At 38.0% G+C, this 17,840-nt stretch overlaps 1 protein-coding gene across 1 annotated transcript in view; it reads left to right on the top strand.

Annotated features, from left to right (window-relative positions):
* The first annotated feature begins 939 nt into the window (after positions 1 to 939).
* KCNMB4 (potassium calcium-activated channel subfamily M regulatory beta subunit 4) overlaps positions 940 to 17,840 on the top strand; it is a 126,591-nt gene continuing 109,690 nt past the window's right edge. Inside the window, exon 1 of the mRNA XM_044677504.1 lies at positions 940 to 1,275. Coding sequence (XP_044533439.1) covers positions 940 to 1,275 — 336 coding nt within the window. The remainder of the gene's footprint in view (positions 1,276 to 17,840) is intronic.

The raw sequence follows: 17,840 nt of genomic DNA, 5'->3' as shown, positions 1-17,840 counted from the left end.
GGCGGAGGCGGAGGCGGAGGCGGAGGCGGGGGGAGGGCCCCATTGGCTGGCTCGGGATTGGATGGCTCCAGGTGCGCTTTCATAGTCGCCTGGTCTCTCTCCCCGAAGTGTGTGGAGGCGCTGAGGGGTCTTTTCCCTGAACTGGTCAGCCCCTACCTCCATTTCCCCCAATCTCTCCGTCTCTGCTGAGGGGAGAGAAAGGAGGGGTAGGGGGGTCTTTGCCTCTTTTCCCCCGCTGGGGCCTTGTCCCTTCTGTTCGCCTGAGCCCGGGGAATTCCAGCCTTTCCCCTTTATCCTGACTCCTTGGACATTATTAAAAAGTACTCATTGGCGCTTCCAGGGACTGAGGAGGGAGGGTCAAAAACTACTGGGTGGGGGATGCTCCTTTTTCCCTACCCTTTCTACCTCAGCCTCTGCTTAGGGAGGCACTGAGGATGGAAAGCGCGAGCGCTTCCAATGTGGGGTCTCCCTGTTGCCTCAGCCTCAGCCCCCAGTCCCCTCCCCCCCCCCCCGGGGCAGTCTCGATCTCGGCTGGGAGGGGCCGGGGAGAATCTGGGAACCGCTCCGGAGGAATGGGCAACACCCCGCGAGGGGCGGGGGAGAGAGGAGGGGCAGGGAGTGCAGGGCGCGCGCCGAGCTGCGCGGCCGCCTCCAGCTCCTCCAGTCTGGCCTCGGAGCGGTACGGAGCGCAGGGGGCTCCCACGCGGGGGCTCGGCCGGCCGGGCTCGCTCCCCCGCGGGCGGCGGGCGATCCCGCTGGCAGGAGCCCGGCTAGCTCCCTTTGTTCTTTCTCTTCCCCCTCACCTCCCACTCCCCTCCTGTCTCGTGGTGGCGGCTCCTCCCGCCGGAGGCTGTCGGGCTGCTCGGGAGAAGGGGAGGGGGAGGGGAGGGGGAGGAGGAGGAGGAGGAAGGCTCTCAAGCTCCCTGGGCGTCGGGGGCGATGGCGAAGATCAGGGTGGCTTACGAGTACACGGAAGCGGAGGACAAAAGCATCCGGCTGGGCTTGTTCCTCATCATCTCGGGCATCGTGTCTCTCTTCATCTTCGGCTTCTGCTGGCTCAGTCCCGCCCTGCAGGACCTGCAAGCGAAGGCGGCCAATTGCACGGTGCTGTCGGTGCAGCAAATTGCCGAGGTGTTCGAGTGCACCTTCACCTGTGGCGCCGACTGCCGCGGCACCTCGCAGTACCCCTGTGTCCAAGTCTATGTCAACAACTCCGAATCCCACTCTCGGGCGCTGTTGCACCGCGACGAGCACCAGCTGTTAACCAACCCCAAGGTAGGCACGGCCCCCAGAGGGCGGGAGGGCCACCTGGATGCCTGCAGCCGAGGGCGGGGACCAGCTCTGGCCCTGCGTGCCTTAGGCATAGGGAGGGGGTCTGTGGCCCGGGAGGCTGTGAGTCGGTAGACTCGGCTCTTGCTGCGCAAGGATGAAGCTACTGCCGTGGCTCGCGGGCTTTCTACCCAGAGCTTTGTGAGCTCCCGGGATTCCGAGGACTGCACCTCGGACCTGGCTCCCTCCCCCTCGGCCCGTTGGCAGTCCCGCGCCTGGAAGAGGCAGCGGCAGCTCGCGGCCAAGAAACCAGCGCTTCGCCGCAAAGTTAACTTTTCTTTCGTCCTGGTTGAAGCCCGGCAGCCGAAGCTGCTGCTGTGCACTTCCCCGCCTCCTAGCAGCTCCCCAGTCCTCGAGCCAGGCGTAGCGCCGGCCCGGGACTGACTCACAAGAGGGTTCCCAGGAGCTATCCCGAGTGCCGGTGGGCTAAGAGGCCCCGATTCCTGGTCTGGTAAGCCTGAGAGAGTCCGGCAACCCGCTGGTAGGGGGCTGCTCTAGTAGGGGCGGGATGCAAGGAGGCTTTTTTAAAATACTAGAAAAAGTCAAACGAAATCTACTGAACTTCCTTTCCCTAGAAACTTTTCCTGCTTAATTGAAAAATCAATCAATAAACTCATATTTGGTGCTTACTCTACCTCATACTGTGCTAGGATATAAAGAATGAAACAGTCTAAGGATATGTCTTTAAAATACAAAATATAGGCCTTTTCCACTGCTGCCTTAATGAAAAATCAATAAATCAACAAGCATTTATTAAGTGCTTACTATGCTAGTCAATACAAAGAATAAAAAGATCCTTAAATCTCTTAAGAGCTTGAATTCGAATAGAGGAGTTGGCATTTGGGGGACTTGTCAGTCAGAGAAGTACCGGAGGATGTTACTAAAATTCAGGGTCCTTAGTTTGAGAACTGATGGGGCTTTGTAGTTCCCCTGCGACTACCACTACCAGAAAGAGTTTACTCCTTTTCTCCCATTTCTTTCTTCTGCTGTACACAATAAATGAAAGGATGGATGTTACCAAAAGTACTGAAGATTTTTCTAAGTCCTCGTGATGCCTAGCTCCATAATTAAAGGAAAGATGATTCAGAGATGATCCAATTTTCCAAAAAAAAAAAAAAATTCACCCATTAGTATGAGAAGCAAAATTAAGGTCTACTAATTTAAACTACTGGCTCGAAGTTTTTCTGATTTGCATTTAAGGGAGTGTTCCACTTGTTTTGGCATTTTGATTTGATAACTATCTTTCATTAGTGAGGTGAGTTTTGAGAGTTGGTTTTATTGAGTATTAAAAACCGAATAGTTAAATTCTAACCTGGTACTTTGAGTAAGAAGGGAACCTTTACACAAGACCTGTGAAAGTGTGAAAGCTCTGTATTAGACTTTATATACCTGGTTTAAAATGTAAAAGGACTTATTTAACCTAGGAATCTTTGTTACTAAATGATCTCAAAGAAAACAAAATTGTTTTCAACACTTTTAGTTAGAAATGTAGATTTCAGAAACAAAGCCAAATTCTTGGAGAGGTTAGAGGAAATATAATATTTTAACTTGCTGAGAGGCACTGATGACTGGAAGTATTGCACATTAACCTGCTTCATTCTTCATTGTGCAAAAATGATTTTCAAAGTATTAGAAACCTCATTTTTATGGGTGAACCAAGCTCCCCTCCAAAGTGCCAGAAGAATAATAGTGATTTGGAAAGTATATTGAAGTATATTGAAATATATATTTATGGCCCAAATAATCATTGAATCTTAAGCTCATAGAATTTCAGAGTTAGAACAACATCTATTCCATTGGTTACTTTCACTTAAAAAATGGAAACATAATTAGGGAATCTCTGTTATCTTTAGGAGATAATTTCTCATACGGTAACAAGTCACAGCTCTACCTATTGCTAATAATTTAAGACAGAATAACTACAAATTATTAAGCCCTATAAAATACCTTGGACAAAGACTTCTCCAGAATTTCAAGACAAGTTTTGAAAAATCTGGCAGGAAAAAATTGGAAGCATTAGTAGATAGGTTTAAAATTACTTGGAAGCAAATACTTTATGTAATACTTAGATTTGATTTCATCTGCCAAGAGTCTGTTTCCTTACAGTGCCAATTCTGATGCTGGCAAGATAGATTTTGAAGGAGTACCTGAACAAAATTAACGTTTTAAAAGAAGCTTTATTAGAATTTAGGAGATAAAGAAGTCTAGGGGGGGGAAATGTGTGTGTATGTATATATAAATATATGTGTGTATGTATACAGTGCATATGTGTATACCTTTGTGTATGTGTATACACATATAGACCTATACCTACACATTTGGAAAAATAAAGGACATTCATTTCAAGATTGAAGATCATTTTAGTCAAAAATTAATCAAATTTCCCCCCAGGCAGCATTTTCGTAGTGGAACTTCATCCAAATTGTTAGTAATTTGCAATATTAATAGAATAGAACTTTATGCTCTAGTAGTAGTCTTTCCATTTCAGATTAGTATGAGCCACTATTGATAGAAAAATAGATGAGTAAATATATTGGGACAGTGCCAAGAATAGAAACAGGATGTTTAGATAAGAATTTACTTTTTAAAATTATTATTATTTTTAAAACCTTTACCTTCCATCTTAGAATCAATACTCTGTATTGGTTCCAAGGCAGAAGAGTGGTAAGGGCTAGACAATGGGGGTTAAGTGACTTGCCCAGGGTCACACAGCTGGGAAGTGCCTGAGGCCAAATTTGAACCTAAAACCTCCTGTCTCTAGGCCTGGCTCCCCCCCCCCCTTTTTTTTTTAAATTCCTGACCTGTTATTTCATTGGTTTTAGGGAGCTCCTGATAAGGAAATTCCTCTCCTCTACTAATTTGGGTCAGCTAGTGCCCTGCCACTTAAATTCATTGCAGGTCTCTTCTCTAAGGCACTAAGAGGTTAAATTACTTACCCAGAATCAAATCATATCAAATAATATTCCCAATTTGCCCTTGCCACCAAGAAAGAAGTTCCTCTTTCCCAAATTTATCCTTTCCTAATCTACTTCTTGAATTTTTCCCTATCTAATGATCTCTGTAAGTCCCTCAGCCCCTCAGGCATTCCTTTTCCAGAAGGGATAAAAAGCATCCCTACCTCCAAAAACAGGGGAGTCCTCCTAACAGTTCAGGATTCCTTTTTTCATTATCCAACCCCACTAAACGCAAAATTGAATAAATCATCACTCAAAAAAATTAGACCAAGTATTTAAAAGATGTTTTTCCCCCTTTATTTTCTCCCCAAATCCAGACTTCACAATTACTTTATTCATTACAATGAAAGTCAGGAAAAACTCCAGAAATATTACAAAGAACATATAACCACTAAAATCATGTATTACTAAAAACACTTGATGTTTCTGACTAATCTAACTTTTAAAGGAGTTTTAGTTCAGTTAGACTTAATTATCAGCATCTTTTTTGATTCATGTTCTTACTGATTTTATGGACAAGGAAATTAACAGATGTCTTTCCTTTATCAATTGCAGGGTTAGTTAACCCTTTATTACTTATAGGCAAATTACCTTTTTTTGTAAGCTTCCCCTTTGCCATCTTTGTGATAACATTCTTCTGAATTACCTCCCAGGGCTGTTGAGCTAGTATGTACTTAAGGGGATATAAATGCATTTTAACATCAGTTTTTAAAAAAATATATAATTGAGAAATGAAATTGAGGGGGAAATCAAAAAGCATTTTAAAGTTGAAGATAAATGATTTCTGCTTTTTTTTCTAAATGTTCTAGCTTATTTATACCACTGCTTCCTTCTATTAACACAGATAATTAAGAGTTCAGTCAAATATATTTGAATAAAAACAAATATGTAAAGTGTTCTTTCTGACTACAGAGCACCTGCAGGTAAGTGGTGCAGTGGGTATTAATAACAGCTACATCATAGGGTCATTGTAAAGATAAAATGTTAACTTATGTGAAATGATCTGCAAATTTTAAAATGCTATATGAATGCTACTTGTTATGAAAGATTTAAAAGAATTAGGGAGAAGAGTGATATACTAAAGATACTATGAATGAGAGAAAATATAGTAAGGGGAGGGGAAAACAGGTAAAAAGGACTAAAAATGACTCTGAGCAATTTAGATTTAAGTCTTGGATAGACAAAGTTAAAAAAGATCTTCAAGGGTTGTCATTTATAATAACTCGCCAAGTCTCCAAAATTTTCTTCCCTTCTCTAGCACTTACCCTGAATAGGTTGTTTAGTTCTATTATGTTCTGCCTCTAGAGCTCACACATGTTCTGAATTTAGTTTCATTAGGCTCAGGGGTGAGCCTAAGATCTCTCTAACTCATGCATTTTTAATGCTTTTTTGAATGGTGGTGGTTCCCAAAACATGGTAGTTTTGTGTCTCTACTACCTTTTCAAATCTTTGTTTTTTTAGCAAAGGAACTATAAAATTATACTCATCTTATTTATAAAATTGAGTGTGCTAAATAATTCTGTCTTAAAATGAGTATTTAAAACTTTTGCTGAATTTTCATAAGAAACCATGAATTTGTTAAAAAGATCTACCTTCATTTTTGCCTGTATAAGTTTTCAAAATAAATATATAACTTTGTCTCATTCTTTTTTAACTTATATCCTTAGGTAGAATGTTTAAAAGTCACTATCACTTGAAATCCCCCCCAAAATAGGGGTCTTTTTGAAAGAATAATGATACTAAATTCTGTTTCTTTGATAATTATCTAGTGATTGCTTGATATAAGCTAATTATGTTATGAACCATAAAGTACATTGACTTTAATTACTTTGTGCTATTATTATTAAATTACAACTTAGACTCTTTAAAACATAATTCTATAACTAATGATTAAACAAATGAATGAAATTGATTAACCACACTGATTATCCATGTATATACACCTTTTTTGTAGTTTTATTTGAAGAACGAATGCATTTATATTTCCACTGTTGTCATAATTTTACACAGATTTTATTATTTTCATGTGTAATGACAAATTTTATTTACTTAGAATGTATAATTAATAAGTGAACAATTGAGGTTTTGCTTTTGCTTACTTAAGTACTTTTACAAATTTTATAGTTCTTTTGTAGAATTTTATTTTCAATTGAGTTTCTAGATAAATTGTATATTTATCATCTGGTTAAATTCTACCTAAAGTACAATCATGAACAGAGTAGTTATAAATATTACAAATATGCTAAGCTTCTTATTCTCTACCTGGGTTATCTGTAGGTCATGTGCCAATCCTACTAAATCAATTCATGAAAAAGATTTTCTTTGAGTTTTCACATTTTGTATTTGGCAGAAATGAACATATATATATGTCCTTCTTTAAGCTCATTAAATAGCAATATTCTTAACTGCAAACCATTTTCTAGATAAAACAATTTCCTTTTGTGAATAGTATTTCCACAAATAATTGAATTTAAATAATTTACTTTGTTTTATTACTTGCTCAAATAGCAAAGTCTGACAAGTGCAAAAATATCAGATAGAGATTGTACTTTCTGTGACATTATTCCAATTGATTTAGCAAAAATGGGCTAGGGAGCCTGAATACAGGACCTGATCTCAATATGCTAGTTATTTCCAATCTAACAATATTATAGTAAAGCAATTTATATTACTATAGAATTTTCAACAGAGAAAATTAGTATAGGGACTAATTCACTTAACTTCTAGAAAATAAAAGATTAATCATTGATCATTCCAAATATAATCAGTTTAATTGTTCTTTTATATCCCATCAACATATATTATTTACCAAAGCAGTTATGAACTGTATTGGAAAACCATCAAAGACAGAAATGAATACGGTTACTCTGTAAAATCTTCAGTTCATATACAGTCTTTATATTTCATGCAGTGCCAGCACAGTACCTTACATACTACATTGGGTCATCAATAGATATTTCTTGAATGAATGAATATTGATACTATTGACATTAATAGAACTATATTTCCTTTAGTCTACCTCATTTTTATTTGATAGAAACCTAGAATCAAAATTTTGAAGTCATCCTTGAATACTTATAAAGTCATAGATTAGAACTTGAAAGAACTTCAGTAGGTCATCTTGTTTATCCTCATCTTACAGATGAAAAAAACTGAGGGTAAGAAAGGAAAAGTGATTTATTCAAGGATACAGTTTGTAAGAGACAAAGCTGAGATTCAAATTCAGATTCTCCGAGTCTGAATCCAGCATCTTTGCCATGGTGTCATGCTGTCAAAGAGTTAGAATATCTCTCCCATACGTCACTCCTTTTGTGTTCTCATTGAACTATTTAAATGGTCTATTAAGCATGTCGTTTTGGAAACCTCAAAGTATCTTAGAAATATGAATCATTTATGCCATCATAGCTCTTCATATGATTATAGATTTAGAGCTGGAATATAAGCTACTATTGGAAATTTTATGTTCTTCAAAACCTGGTTCTTTTCCAGCCTTGTATATTTCTCCCCACTCACACCCTCTAACTTTCCAGTCCATCCATATTGGCCCACTTGCTATTTTCACACATGATGCTCCATTTCCCATTTCTGTCTTTCTCCTTGCTTGTTCTCCATGCGAAGTATATACTTTCATCTCATCTGCATCTCTTGGAATCTCTGGTTTCCTTCACAATTCAGCTTAAAGCACTACCTTCCACATGAAGCCAGATCTTCCCAGCTGCTAGTATCTCTATCCCCAAACTACTTTGTATTCATTTTTCATATATTTTATATAATTATAAAGGTATGTGTTGTTTCCTTTGTTAGAATGAAAGTTCTTTTGAGACTAGAGCCTTTCACTTTTGTCTTTATGTCCCTAGTACTAATCACAGTACCTATTGACATAATAGATGTATTTTTTAAAATGGTCATTAATTACCTGATTTTCTCTGAGGATCACTCCCTGTCCCTCAGAAATAACATCCTCCTTGAATTCCTATAGCACTTATTGTCCATACCATTTATTTTGTACTTAACCTGTGCAATTTTATGTTCTTTTAAAAAATATAAGCCTCACCTTAGCTAAGTGCCTGGAAGACAAAGATGATGTCTACCATCACAACATTAGAAGGGACTTTAGTAAATCTCTATTCTAGATTAGCCTCATCTTTTCATAGAAGAGGAAATACACCTGGAGACAAGAAATGGCGGGTTGGAGGCCATTCCAGCCCATTGTCTCTAGATTCAGTGCATATTTCATGATTGTGTATCTCATCATGATGATATTTTGACCTAACTTATGTGCCCTTGTTGATTATTTGTGTGGTCTTGGACTGGTCACAACTTCTTAGTGCCTCATTTTTTTTTCATTTAAGGATTGAAGGGGCTGTACTTAATTATCTCAAGGTATGCCCCTAGCACTAAAATTCTATAATTCCATGATAAAAGATACAGGTTTGAAATTCATCTTGAATCCATCAAATTGCAGAGTATTGATGTAGGTCAGTGATGGAGAACCTTTTGGAACCTTTTAGGGACCCCGTACCCATGCCCCACCTCCCTGAATTGGTGAGGTTGGCTAGGTTGTATGAGGGTGTGGGGCACCCACATTTTGCTGCCACAGAGACTCAGGTTCCTGCACCCAGCTACCCTCAGGGACGGGCAGAGTGAGGGGACTGCTGCCTAAGCCCAGTGGGGAAGGTGGGGAACACCTAGGCAGGGAGGTGGCACAGAGACCCAATGCCCCGCTCCCTGTGTTGGGAGGGGTGGGGCAGGGCTAGGTGTCCACAGAGAGGTCTCTGTGTACCATTTTTGGCACATGTGCCAGAGGTTCACCATCATGGATGTAGATTTTTCCTTTCTATTCAAGCAAAAAAGGACTAAGGCATTTTCTTTTGTCATTATGAAAACTAATTTGCTTTGAATTAACCCACAATTAAGATTAAACACTCTTAAGTGATCAATGTGAGTAGCATTTGACATAGACAAAATTGTTGGAAGGGAATTTGAGTAAACTATTGTATTATTAGTGAGACTAGTTAGTGAGACAACCGTGAGCTTACATAAACCCAAGTTATTAATACTCAAATTAATTAGATTTCTTCAACTCTTTGAACTAATTGAAAACTAATCATACTCTGAAAAGAAGTAGGTACACACACTTTGAAAGAATTAAAAACGCATGTCCTAATAAAGGATCACAGAGAGGCACATATTGGGAGTGGGTGTTACAATACCATTGAAGATTGTATATGTCATAAGGAATTTCATTAAAGAAACAGCTAACAAGAAATGAAGTGGCTAATCGTGTAATGAGGGCACAGGATAACAGGTGAACAACACATATTCCATTGGCATCCCCATAGAAGGGCCAGAGAAAGTCTCCTGGCACATTGGATGGTTAGAGTGGATGGTTTCATGGAGAAGACTGACAAATTAAGTGGAATGATTCTGCAGAAATAAATGGTAATCTGTACCATTAAAGGGAGTTAACACACTGATAGTATCATAGACCATAGCCCTGAGGCATGAAAAAATTAGGGGCTTGAGGTTAATTCTATTTCATATGGTTTCCTTTGGTTACTTAGGCCTATAACAACTACCATGTAATCACTTTGAATATTAATTGTGTCTTCCTAAAGGAGGAAATTGAGAATCAGGGAAATTATGTGATCTGCCCATGGTAACATAACCAGACAGTGTCTGAAGCTGGAACTCAGGTTTTCCTTATGTCAAGGCTAGCACTAGACTCATATCTCCTTGTAACTTATTTATGAGAACCTAATGGTGTTAGTCTGTTTAAAAAACAAGACAAAACAAAACATTGCTAACTAAGCTAAGTAGATATTTGTGCACACCAGAGGTTGATGAAAGAGTCAATGTTATTCATTTACTTATATTTATGTAGAAATTCATAAACAACACTCATCTATAACAGATTTAAGGTCTGCCAGCTATCTAGCTTCTCATTCAAATACATGTGGTATTCTACTGCATTGCTGTTTAACTTTGGCTATCAGTGTCTTTGAGCTGATGTTTATTTGATAGCACAGAACAGCTGAGTAGAAAATTAACAGCATCAATATATGCTGTTTAAATGTTTAAAACAGCATCAATATATGCTGTTTAAATGTTTAAAACATTTAAAAGTTTTAGGGATTCAAAATTCCAGCCAGTAGAGAAGTATATTTTCAGAAAAACATGAATACTAGGCTTTTACTTTTAGGGACATGTCGATAAAAAGACAATGCTCATTTAAAATAATTTTTATTAGAGTGTTATTTAACATTATTAGCTTGTTTATATCTTAAAAATAAAATTATATTTCATATTCAGATGTCATAGAACATGTCAGAGTTCATGTTACATCAACATAACCTTCAGGAAGCTAGGGTTACCTTTATACTACAACATAGCATCAGGGTAAGACTTTTGTTGAGGTTTCATCATGATACCATATTTGCCTTTTTTTAAAAATATAGTCCCAAGAATGAGAAGCTTAGCTTCATTCAGGCAATCAATAATGAATTATTTGGTTGTAGTAACCCATGAAACAAGGAAATATATAAAATTATAATCACTTGTAGGACTCATAGATAGAAATACTACTTGCCATATCAACCTTTACATTCTATTACTAAAATCTAAAGACAGAAGGAAGTTGCAGCTAAGTAGAAGGTGGCTTACAGATTTTCCTTGGAGAGGAGTTGGTTTTATTGTGCATCCAGAAACAGCAAGAAATATTTCATGGGACACTTGGGCATTTCATATTACATTGCTTGTCATAAACATTTGCCAAAAGACCCCCATGAAAATAACTAGCTGATATGCCACAAGAACTATTTCAGAAAATAGAGAGATTCTATGAAGAACTTTATAAAACCCTAAAAATTAAATTAACATACACTTTGGCACTTGGAAGCTTCAGTGTAAAGGTCTGAATGGGGAGAGTTGCAAAAAATATATTTGAAAATGCCATTAGTCCATCTCACACCTACCAGATTGGCAGATATGATAGTAAAGGAAAATGATAAATGAGGGAGGAGATATAGCAATACTGGGACACTAATGCATTGTTGGTGAACTTATGAAATGATCCAACCATTTTTGAGGGCAATTTGGAACCATGTCCAAAGGGCTATAAAACTGCATACCCTTTGATCCTGTAATAACACTAACAAAAATATAACAGCTCTTTTTGTGGTGACAAAGAGATGGAAATTGAGGAATAGCTGAACAACTTGTGGTATATGTTGGTGCTAGAATATTATTGTGCTATAAGAAATTACAAGCAGGATGATTTCAGAAAAAAATTGGAAAGATCTACATGAACTGCTGCAGAATGAAATAAGCAGAACTGGGAGAACATTGTACATAGTAACTACAATCTTGTATGATGATTAACTATGAAAAACTTAGCTACTCTTAGCAATACGGTGATCTGGGACAATTCTGAAGTATTTATGACAAAGAATATTATCTACCTCCAGAGAAAGAACTATTGGAGTCAGAATGCAGATCAAAGCATACTATTTTTCATTTTAATTTATTTACAGGTTTTTTTTGGAGGGGGATTTCAATATTATGAGTGTGCTCTTACAAAAGTGACCAATATGGAAGTATGTTTTGCCTGATAATACATGTATAATCCAGATCAAATTGCTTACTATCTCTGAGAGTGGAGAGGGAAAGGAAGGAGGGAGACAATTTGGATCTTACAATTTCAGAAAGCGTATGCCGAAATTTTGTTATGTATAATTGGGAAAATAAATCTTTGAATTAAAAAAAAAAGACAAAAGTTTACTTAAAAAAATATAATTAGGAAGCAATAAATGAGAGAGATCAAGTCTTTTAGACCATATGGAAACCTCTTGTCTATATATCATGAATCTTTTAAGAAGAGTAAAGTTACATTAGACTTGATAAGCACTAAATAAAATCACAAAATTGGAACTGATTATATTTTATCTGACAAGAAATGACTGGTTACCAATATATGATATTTTTCGTCTTTTTTTCTGATTCTATTCTCTTTGTACAGTCAGGCTACTAACTAAGAGTGATGAGAGCCTGAACTAAGGTGGCAACTTTGTGAGTATCGAGAAGAGGACAGAGTCAAGGTAGAAATGGCAAGGTTTTTCAGCTGATTGGATAAAAGGGATGCAGGATTGAAATAAGTGATAAGATAAAGAGACAAGAGTTCATTTTAACAATAGAGTTGAAATTGGAAAGGGAGAATAATGACAGCAGAAGAGAAATAATGGGATGAGAAAGCATAGATTGATGGAGCATTTGGAGATCATGATGAAAATTAAGAATATATTTAGGTGGAGTAAGGCACAGGATAGATGAAATAAGAGATTATGATGAGTCAGTCAATAAGTATTAAGTCCCTACTAGGTGACGAGCGCTATTCTCAGCACAAAGAAAGACAGAAGATAGTCCCTGCCCTCAAGGAGCTTCCAATCTAAGGAACATTGGACTTTGGAATCATGGAAGGAGAATCCTCATGGGTGATGATAAGATCTAGTATGTGATCATCTTTGCCTTTGGTGAGGAATATTCTACTAAGGACATAGGAAATAAGTAAATTGAGGAAGAGGAAGGTTAGGGTATTGGAGGGAGAACCATAGTATAAGGAAAGATGTTGGTAACAAAGACAGTGAGCCAATTGTAAACTTCACAAGAAAGGTGGAAGAATGATTTGGAGACCAGTAGACAATAACCACCATGTCCAGAATTAGGCAATAAATGTTGATAGGATGGATTTCAGAGGAGAAGCATGCATTCCAAAACATGATAGATTCAATTTTCTAAAAAATGAACATGTAAACATATCACTTAACCCTTCTGCCTCAAATGACAGCTATATCTTGCCTAATAAAAGCCCTTAGAAGTTTACTTTATGTTATCCAAGTGTACTTACTTAATAGAATAATGGGTATTCAGAGTATTTAAAGATATTCATTTAGAATTGAAAATTATATACTTAGAAAATGATATTTTTTTAAAACGTGATTTCCTTAAATTTTAGGCAGTCAGACTACTGTGAAGATGTATTTTGTAAATGTACTCCCAAGATACTAATGTGATTAGAAATTGGGAAATATGGCCATTGCCAAATGAAAAATAAAGAAAGGTTAAGTGAAGAGTGTAAAAGTTTCTCTTGAGAAAATCCTTGTTTCTGACAAGCAAAGGCAATGTTCCCATAAATAAGTCCAACTGAAATTGCATTGATGGAACCAAAGATTGACCACCTAGCCAAATAAGGTCCTGAAGGATAGCCAAGAAGCTTTTAATACACTGTTTAGAGAATGTACTAGAAAAACAAATGAACATAACACATCACTTCACTCCTGTGCAGCAGGAACCTTCATTTTTTCAAAGGAGACAGTTCCCATTCCAGTTCAAGCAGATTGGCACCAGAGAATTCAGTTGCTAGTAGTGTGGCATTTTGATGCAGTTAATCTTTTCTATTCTGTTTTGCTACCATGGCATTTATTTCCAGGTATCTTTCTGGGAACACTCAGGGAATCCATCTTTCAAGTTTTATTCCCAAGTTATGGATCTATAAAGGTAATAATAAGTGGGAAGTCACTAATTGTGGCCTCCAAAGGGTACAAAGATAGGCATCAAAGGATTTTTGAGGAGTATGGAAGAAACAAGGGACTTAAAGGGAAAAAAAGGGTAAGGGAATGCTAACAAACATTCTACTACTTCTGTCATTCTATTTTTGTTGTAATAGATGGAGAGTCGGTCTCACAGCCAGAAAGGCCTGTGTACCAGTCCCCCCATAATACATACACATAATATGTAACTGAGTAAATTAGTCAGTTTTTCAGTCTTCTGGACAACTAAGTGCCTGAGTAAGTGCCATTCTGCATTGTTTAAAGGAGTTTCCTCACCAGAAGTTCTTTGTACCAATGAAATCATGGGTCTAGACCCTTTTCCTTCTTCCTTCCATGCTGGGCTACTATTTGCCAATAGAATTAAACGTCAGAATTATCCTTCTGCTGCTCTTTCCTCATGATGCCTCTCCATAATCCTGTCTAAAGCTGTAGACAATGGAAGGAGATCAGGTGTTTGCTAGCCAATGTGAGTTCCAGGATCTTTGGAATCCTTATTTTGGCAATTAATTCACATCAGTAAAACTTCCTCAGAAAGTAACAAAAAAGCAATGCAATGACCCAAGACAATTCTGAGGGATTTATGGAAAAGAGCGCTACCCACATTCAGAGGAAGAACTACAGGAGTGGAAACACAGAAGAAAAACAACTGCTTGAACACTTGGGTTGATGCGGACATGATTGGAGATGTAGACCCGAAAGGACCACACCAATGCAGCTATATCAATAATATGTAAATAAGTCTTGACTAACCACACATGTTAAAACCAATGGAAATCTGAGTTAGCTGTGGGGGGAGGGAGTTTGAGGGGGTGAAGGGTAAAGTAAAAACATGAATTATGTAACCATGGAAAATTTTTCTAAAAATAAAAAAATTAATTAAAAAAAATCCAAGCTCCTTGAGAGCAGGAAAAAAAAACAAACAAAAAACTATGTCATTGTCTGCTCCTTTATCAGCATCAGCTGATATTATTCTCTTGTGTTCCTTCCCATCTTCCCATCTTCTCCATACTAACGGAGGCCTAGCTTTGCCAGTTGACTCTGAAGTGCTGATTATCCTCAATAGCACTGGCTGAACCTTCTCCCCTAGATCACACTCATCCTAGAGCTAGTGTTGGAATACTTCTTGCTCCCCCTACCACATTGAGATCTTCCCTTTCCCACTGTCACTCAGCTTCTTTTATATATGCTTAGGAGATCTAACCCCGAGATGGAAAAGCAAATGTGTTTTATTTTTCAATGCTATTTTGTCTTTAGAAATTTGGGAGAGTATTTTAGACTTGAGAGGTAAAGTGTTATAGTGGGAAAATGACTGACTTTATGCATACTATTGTTTGACCAAGGCATTTACACAGGTTGCTAATCTTCATCTCTAAAGAAAGCTTCCATATCAGGGAGTTCCCTACTCTGATTAATCTCAGGTCTAGACTACTTCCCTTCTTGCCCCAATTTAAGCTTATTTAATTTATATTATTTTTTGGAAAGAATGCAATCAGAATAACTCCTAGGCTTTGCTATTGTGTGAAAATTCCTTAGCATATTCCCATTCTAGCTCTATATTACTAGCAAAAAAGATATACCTCTAGTATAGATATTTATTTATGATAGGACAAAGCTTTCCCCATCCACCCAAATGACCTCAATTTTTTCCTGAAGCAGCTTTCATCCCCACATCCACATCTCTGCCAACACACGGTAGGTAGGTCTAGGACTAGAGGAAAGGGGAGTGGGGAAAGAGAAGCTTTGTCAAGAAAGTACATTTGGCATAGTTTCAGCAAACTAGGACAAGAGGAGATGGCCTTTGTGACTCATATTGTGGATGAGTTGGGGAGAGAACCCTGCATAAATGAAGGGGGAAGCCTGATTGGATGGGAACACTGTCTGGCTCTTTGTCACAAGACCCTTTCTGATTGTGTATGGGAAGTCCTTTCTGTGGCATAGGCTTGAGGTATCCTCTAAATCTTTTCTTTCTTTGGATCATTCTGAGGAGACTACAGAGGGCAAAGGAAAGCATATTATGAGCTCGATTTCTTGAGGGTCCTTTCAGCAACTTCTAAGCATGTTGCCTTGAGTAAGGCCAAATGGAAACCCTCATCTTAGTTAACAACATACAATAGAGGTTCCCAGGGTGGTGGTGGTGGGTGGGGTGTAAATGTATTTCATCTGTAGCAATGGAAATGAAGGAAGCTGAGTACTTTGTTATTCTAGATCCCATTACAATGGGATTCTGTTACTTCTAAGGAAGGTAAATAGCACCTGACAACATATAATGTATTAAAGGGAGTAGGTCTAGGGTGAGTGGTATAGTGCTATCAACTGTCAATATGTTTTTTTCCTTTATTATGGATAAAACTAGTCAGAAATGGTTTTCTTTCACCTGGGAAGGACTCCAATTGTGCTTCTGCCATACTTCTCTAAAGCTACCTGAATTCTGCTAGGCAGAGAGTTTCTGGGCTGTGGCCATGTGTGTGCCTAAGTGTTCTGCAGCCTGGGGAGAACACAGGACTAGACAGTCAAAAACTCTTCCCTTTGGAGTCAGAACCAATGGAGGAATTTTGCCAAAGTTTCCCACTATAACCAGTTATATGTGGGGCATGTTACCACTCATTAGAAATATCATATGATAAACAACAAGGTTTGAGGCATTACAAAAAGAGCATTTGTTAAGAAGTGGATCCAGTGTCAATCTGGACATTTGGATAGTGATACCAGGTAAGACAGTTATTTTTTTTTTAATATAATTTTTTTACATATTTTCCCATGGCTACATGATTCATATTCTCTCCTTCCCTTCTTCCCTTCCCCAACAGAGCTGACAAGCAATTCCACTAGGTTAAACATATATTATCATTCAACCTATTTCCATATTATTCATTTTTGTAATGAAGCAATCTTTTTTAAAAAATCCCAAATCATATACCCATATAAACAAGCAATCATATGTTTTATTCTGCATTACTACTCCCACAGTTCTTTCTCTTGTTACGATTAAAAATGATAAAGGCTGATATAATTATATAAATTAGTATTTTAATTAAAGCCATGCTGATAGGGATAAAATCATTAGACCATGCGCTTGTAAGAATTCAAAACTCCTACCTCAGGCATTTTAACTTTTCGTATCTTCCCGCGCCCGGTAGCTAAAGAGAGCTTTACTTTCGGATTTCCTCTCATTTAAACTGTCCTCTGAGTGGTGATGCAGGTGTCCCCACACCCAAAGAACCGGAACTAGAAACCTGTTGGACCACGGGAAATATAGTTTGATAGTTCCCACGTGTCCATAGAAAATATATATATACTTTTAGATGGCATTTCCCAAATTTCAATTAACACTCTGTGGTGGGCATTCCTTGGGATTGTCCTGGATCATTGCATTGCTATTAGTAGCAAAATCTATTACATTTGATTGTACCACAATGTTTCCATTTCTTTGTGTAATGTTCTCCAGGTTCTGCTCATTTCACTCTGCATCAGTTCTTTCCATTTTTTATAGAAATCAAGCAGTTCATCATTCCTTAGAGCATAATAGTATTATATCACCACCATATACAACAATTTGTTCAGCCATTCCCCAATCAAGGGGCATCCTCTCATTTTCCAATTTTTTTGCCACCACAAAAAGTGCAAATAGGTCCATCCCCATGTTTTATCTCTTTGGGGGTATAAACCTAATAATAGTATTGCTGGATCAAAGGGTATGCATCCTTTTAAAGTCCTTTAGGCATAATTCCAAGTTGCCTTCCAGAATGATTGGATTAATTCACAACTCCATCAGCAATGCATTAGTGTCCCAATTTTGCCACATCCCCTTCAACAATCTTCTAGGTGTGAGGTGGTACTTCAGAGTTTTTTTGATTTACATTTCTCTAATTAGAAGGGATTTGAACACTTTTTCATATGATTATTGATATTTTTTATTTCTTCATCTGAAAACTGCCTATTCATATCCCTTGAT

Source organism: Gracilinanus agilis, chromosome 5 (assembly GCF_016433145.1).
Source record: "Gracilinanus agilis isolate LMUSP501 chromosome 5, AgileGrace, whole genome shotgun sequence".
Classification (NCBI taxonomy): Eukaryota; Metazoa; Chordata; class Mammalia; order Didelphimorphia; family Didelphidae; genus Gracilinanus; species Gracilinanus agilis.
This window is presented reverse-complemented; position numbering and strand designations above follow the sequence as displayed.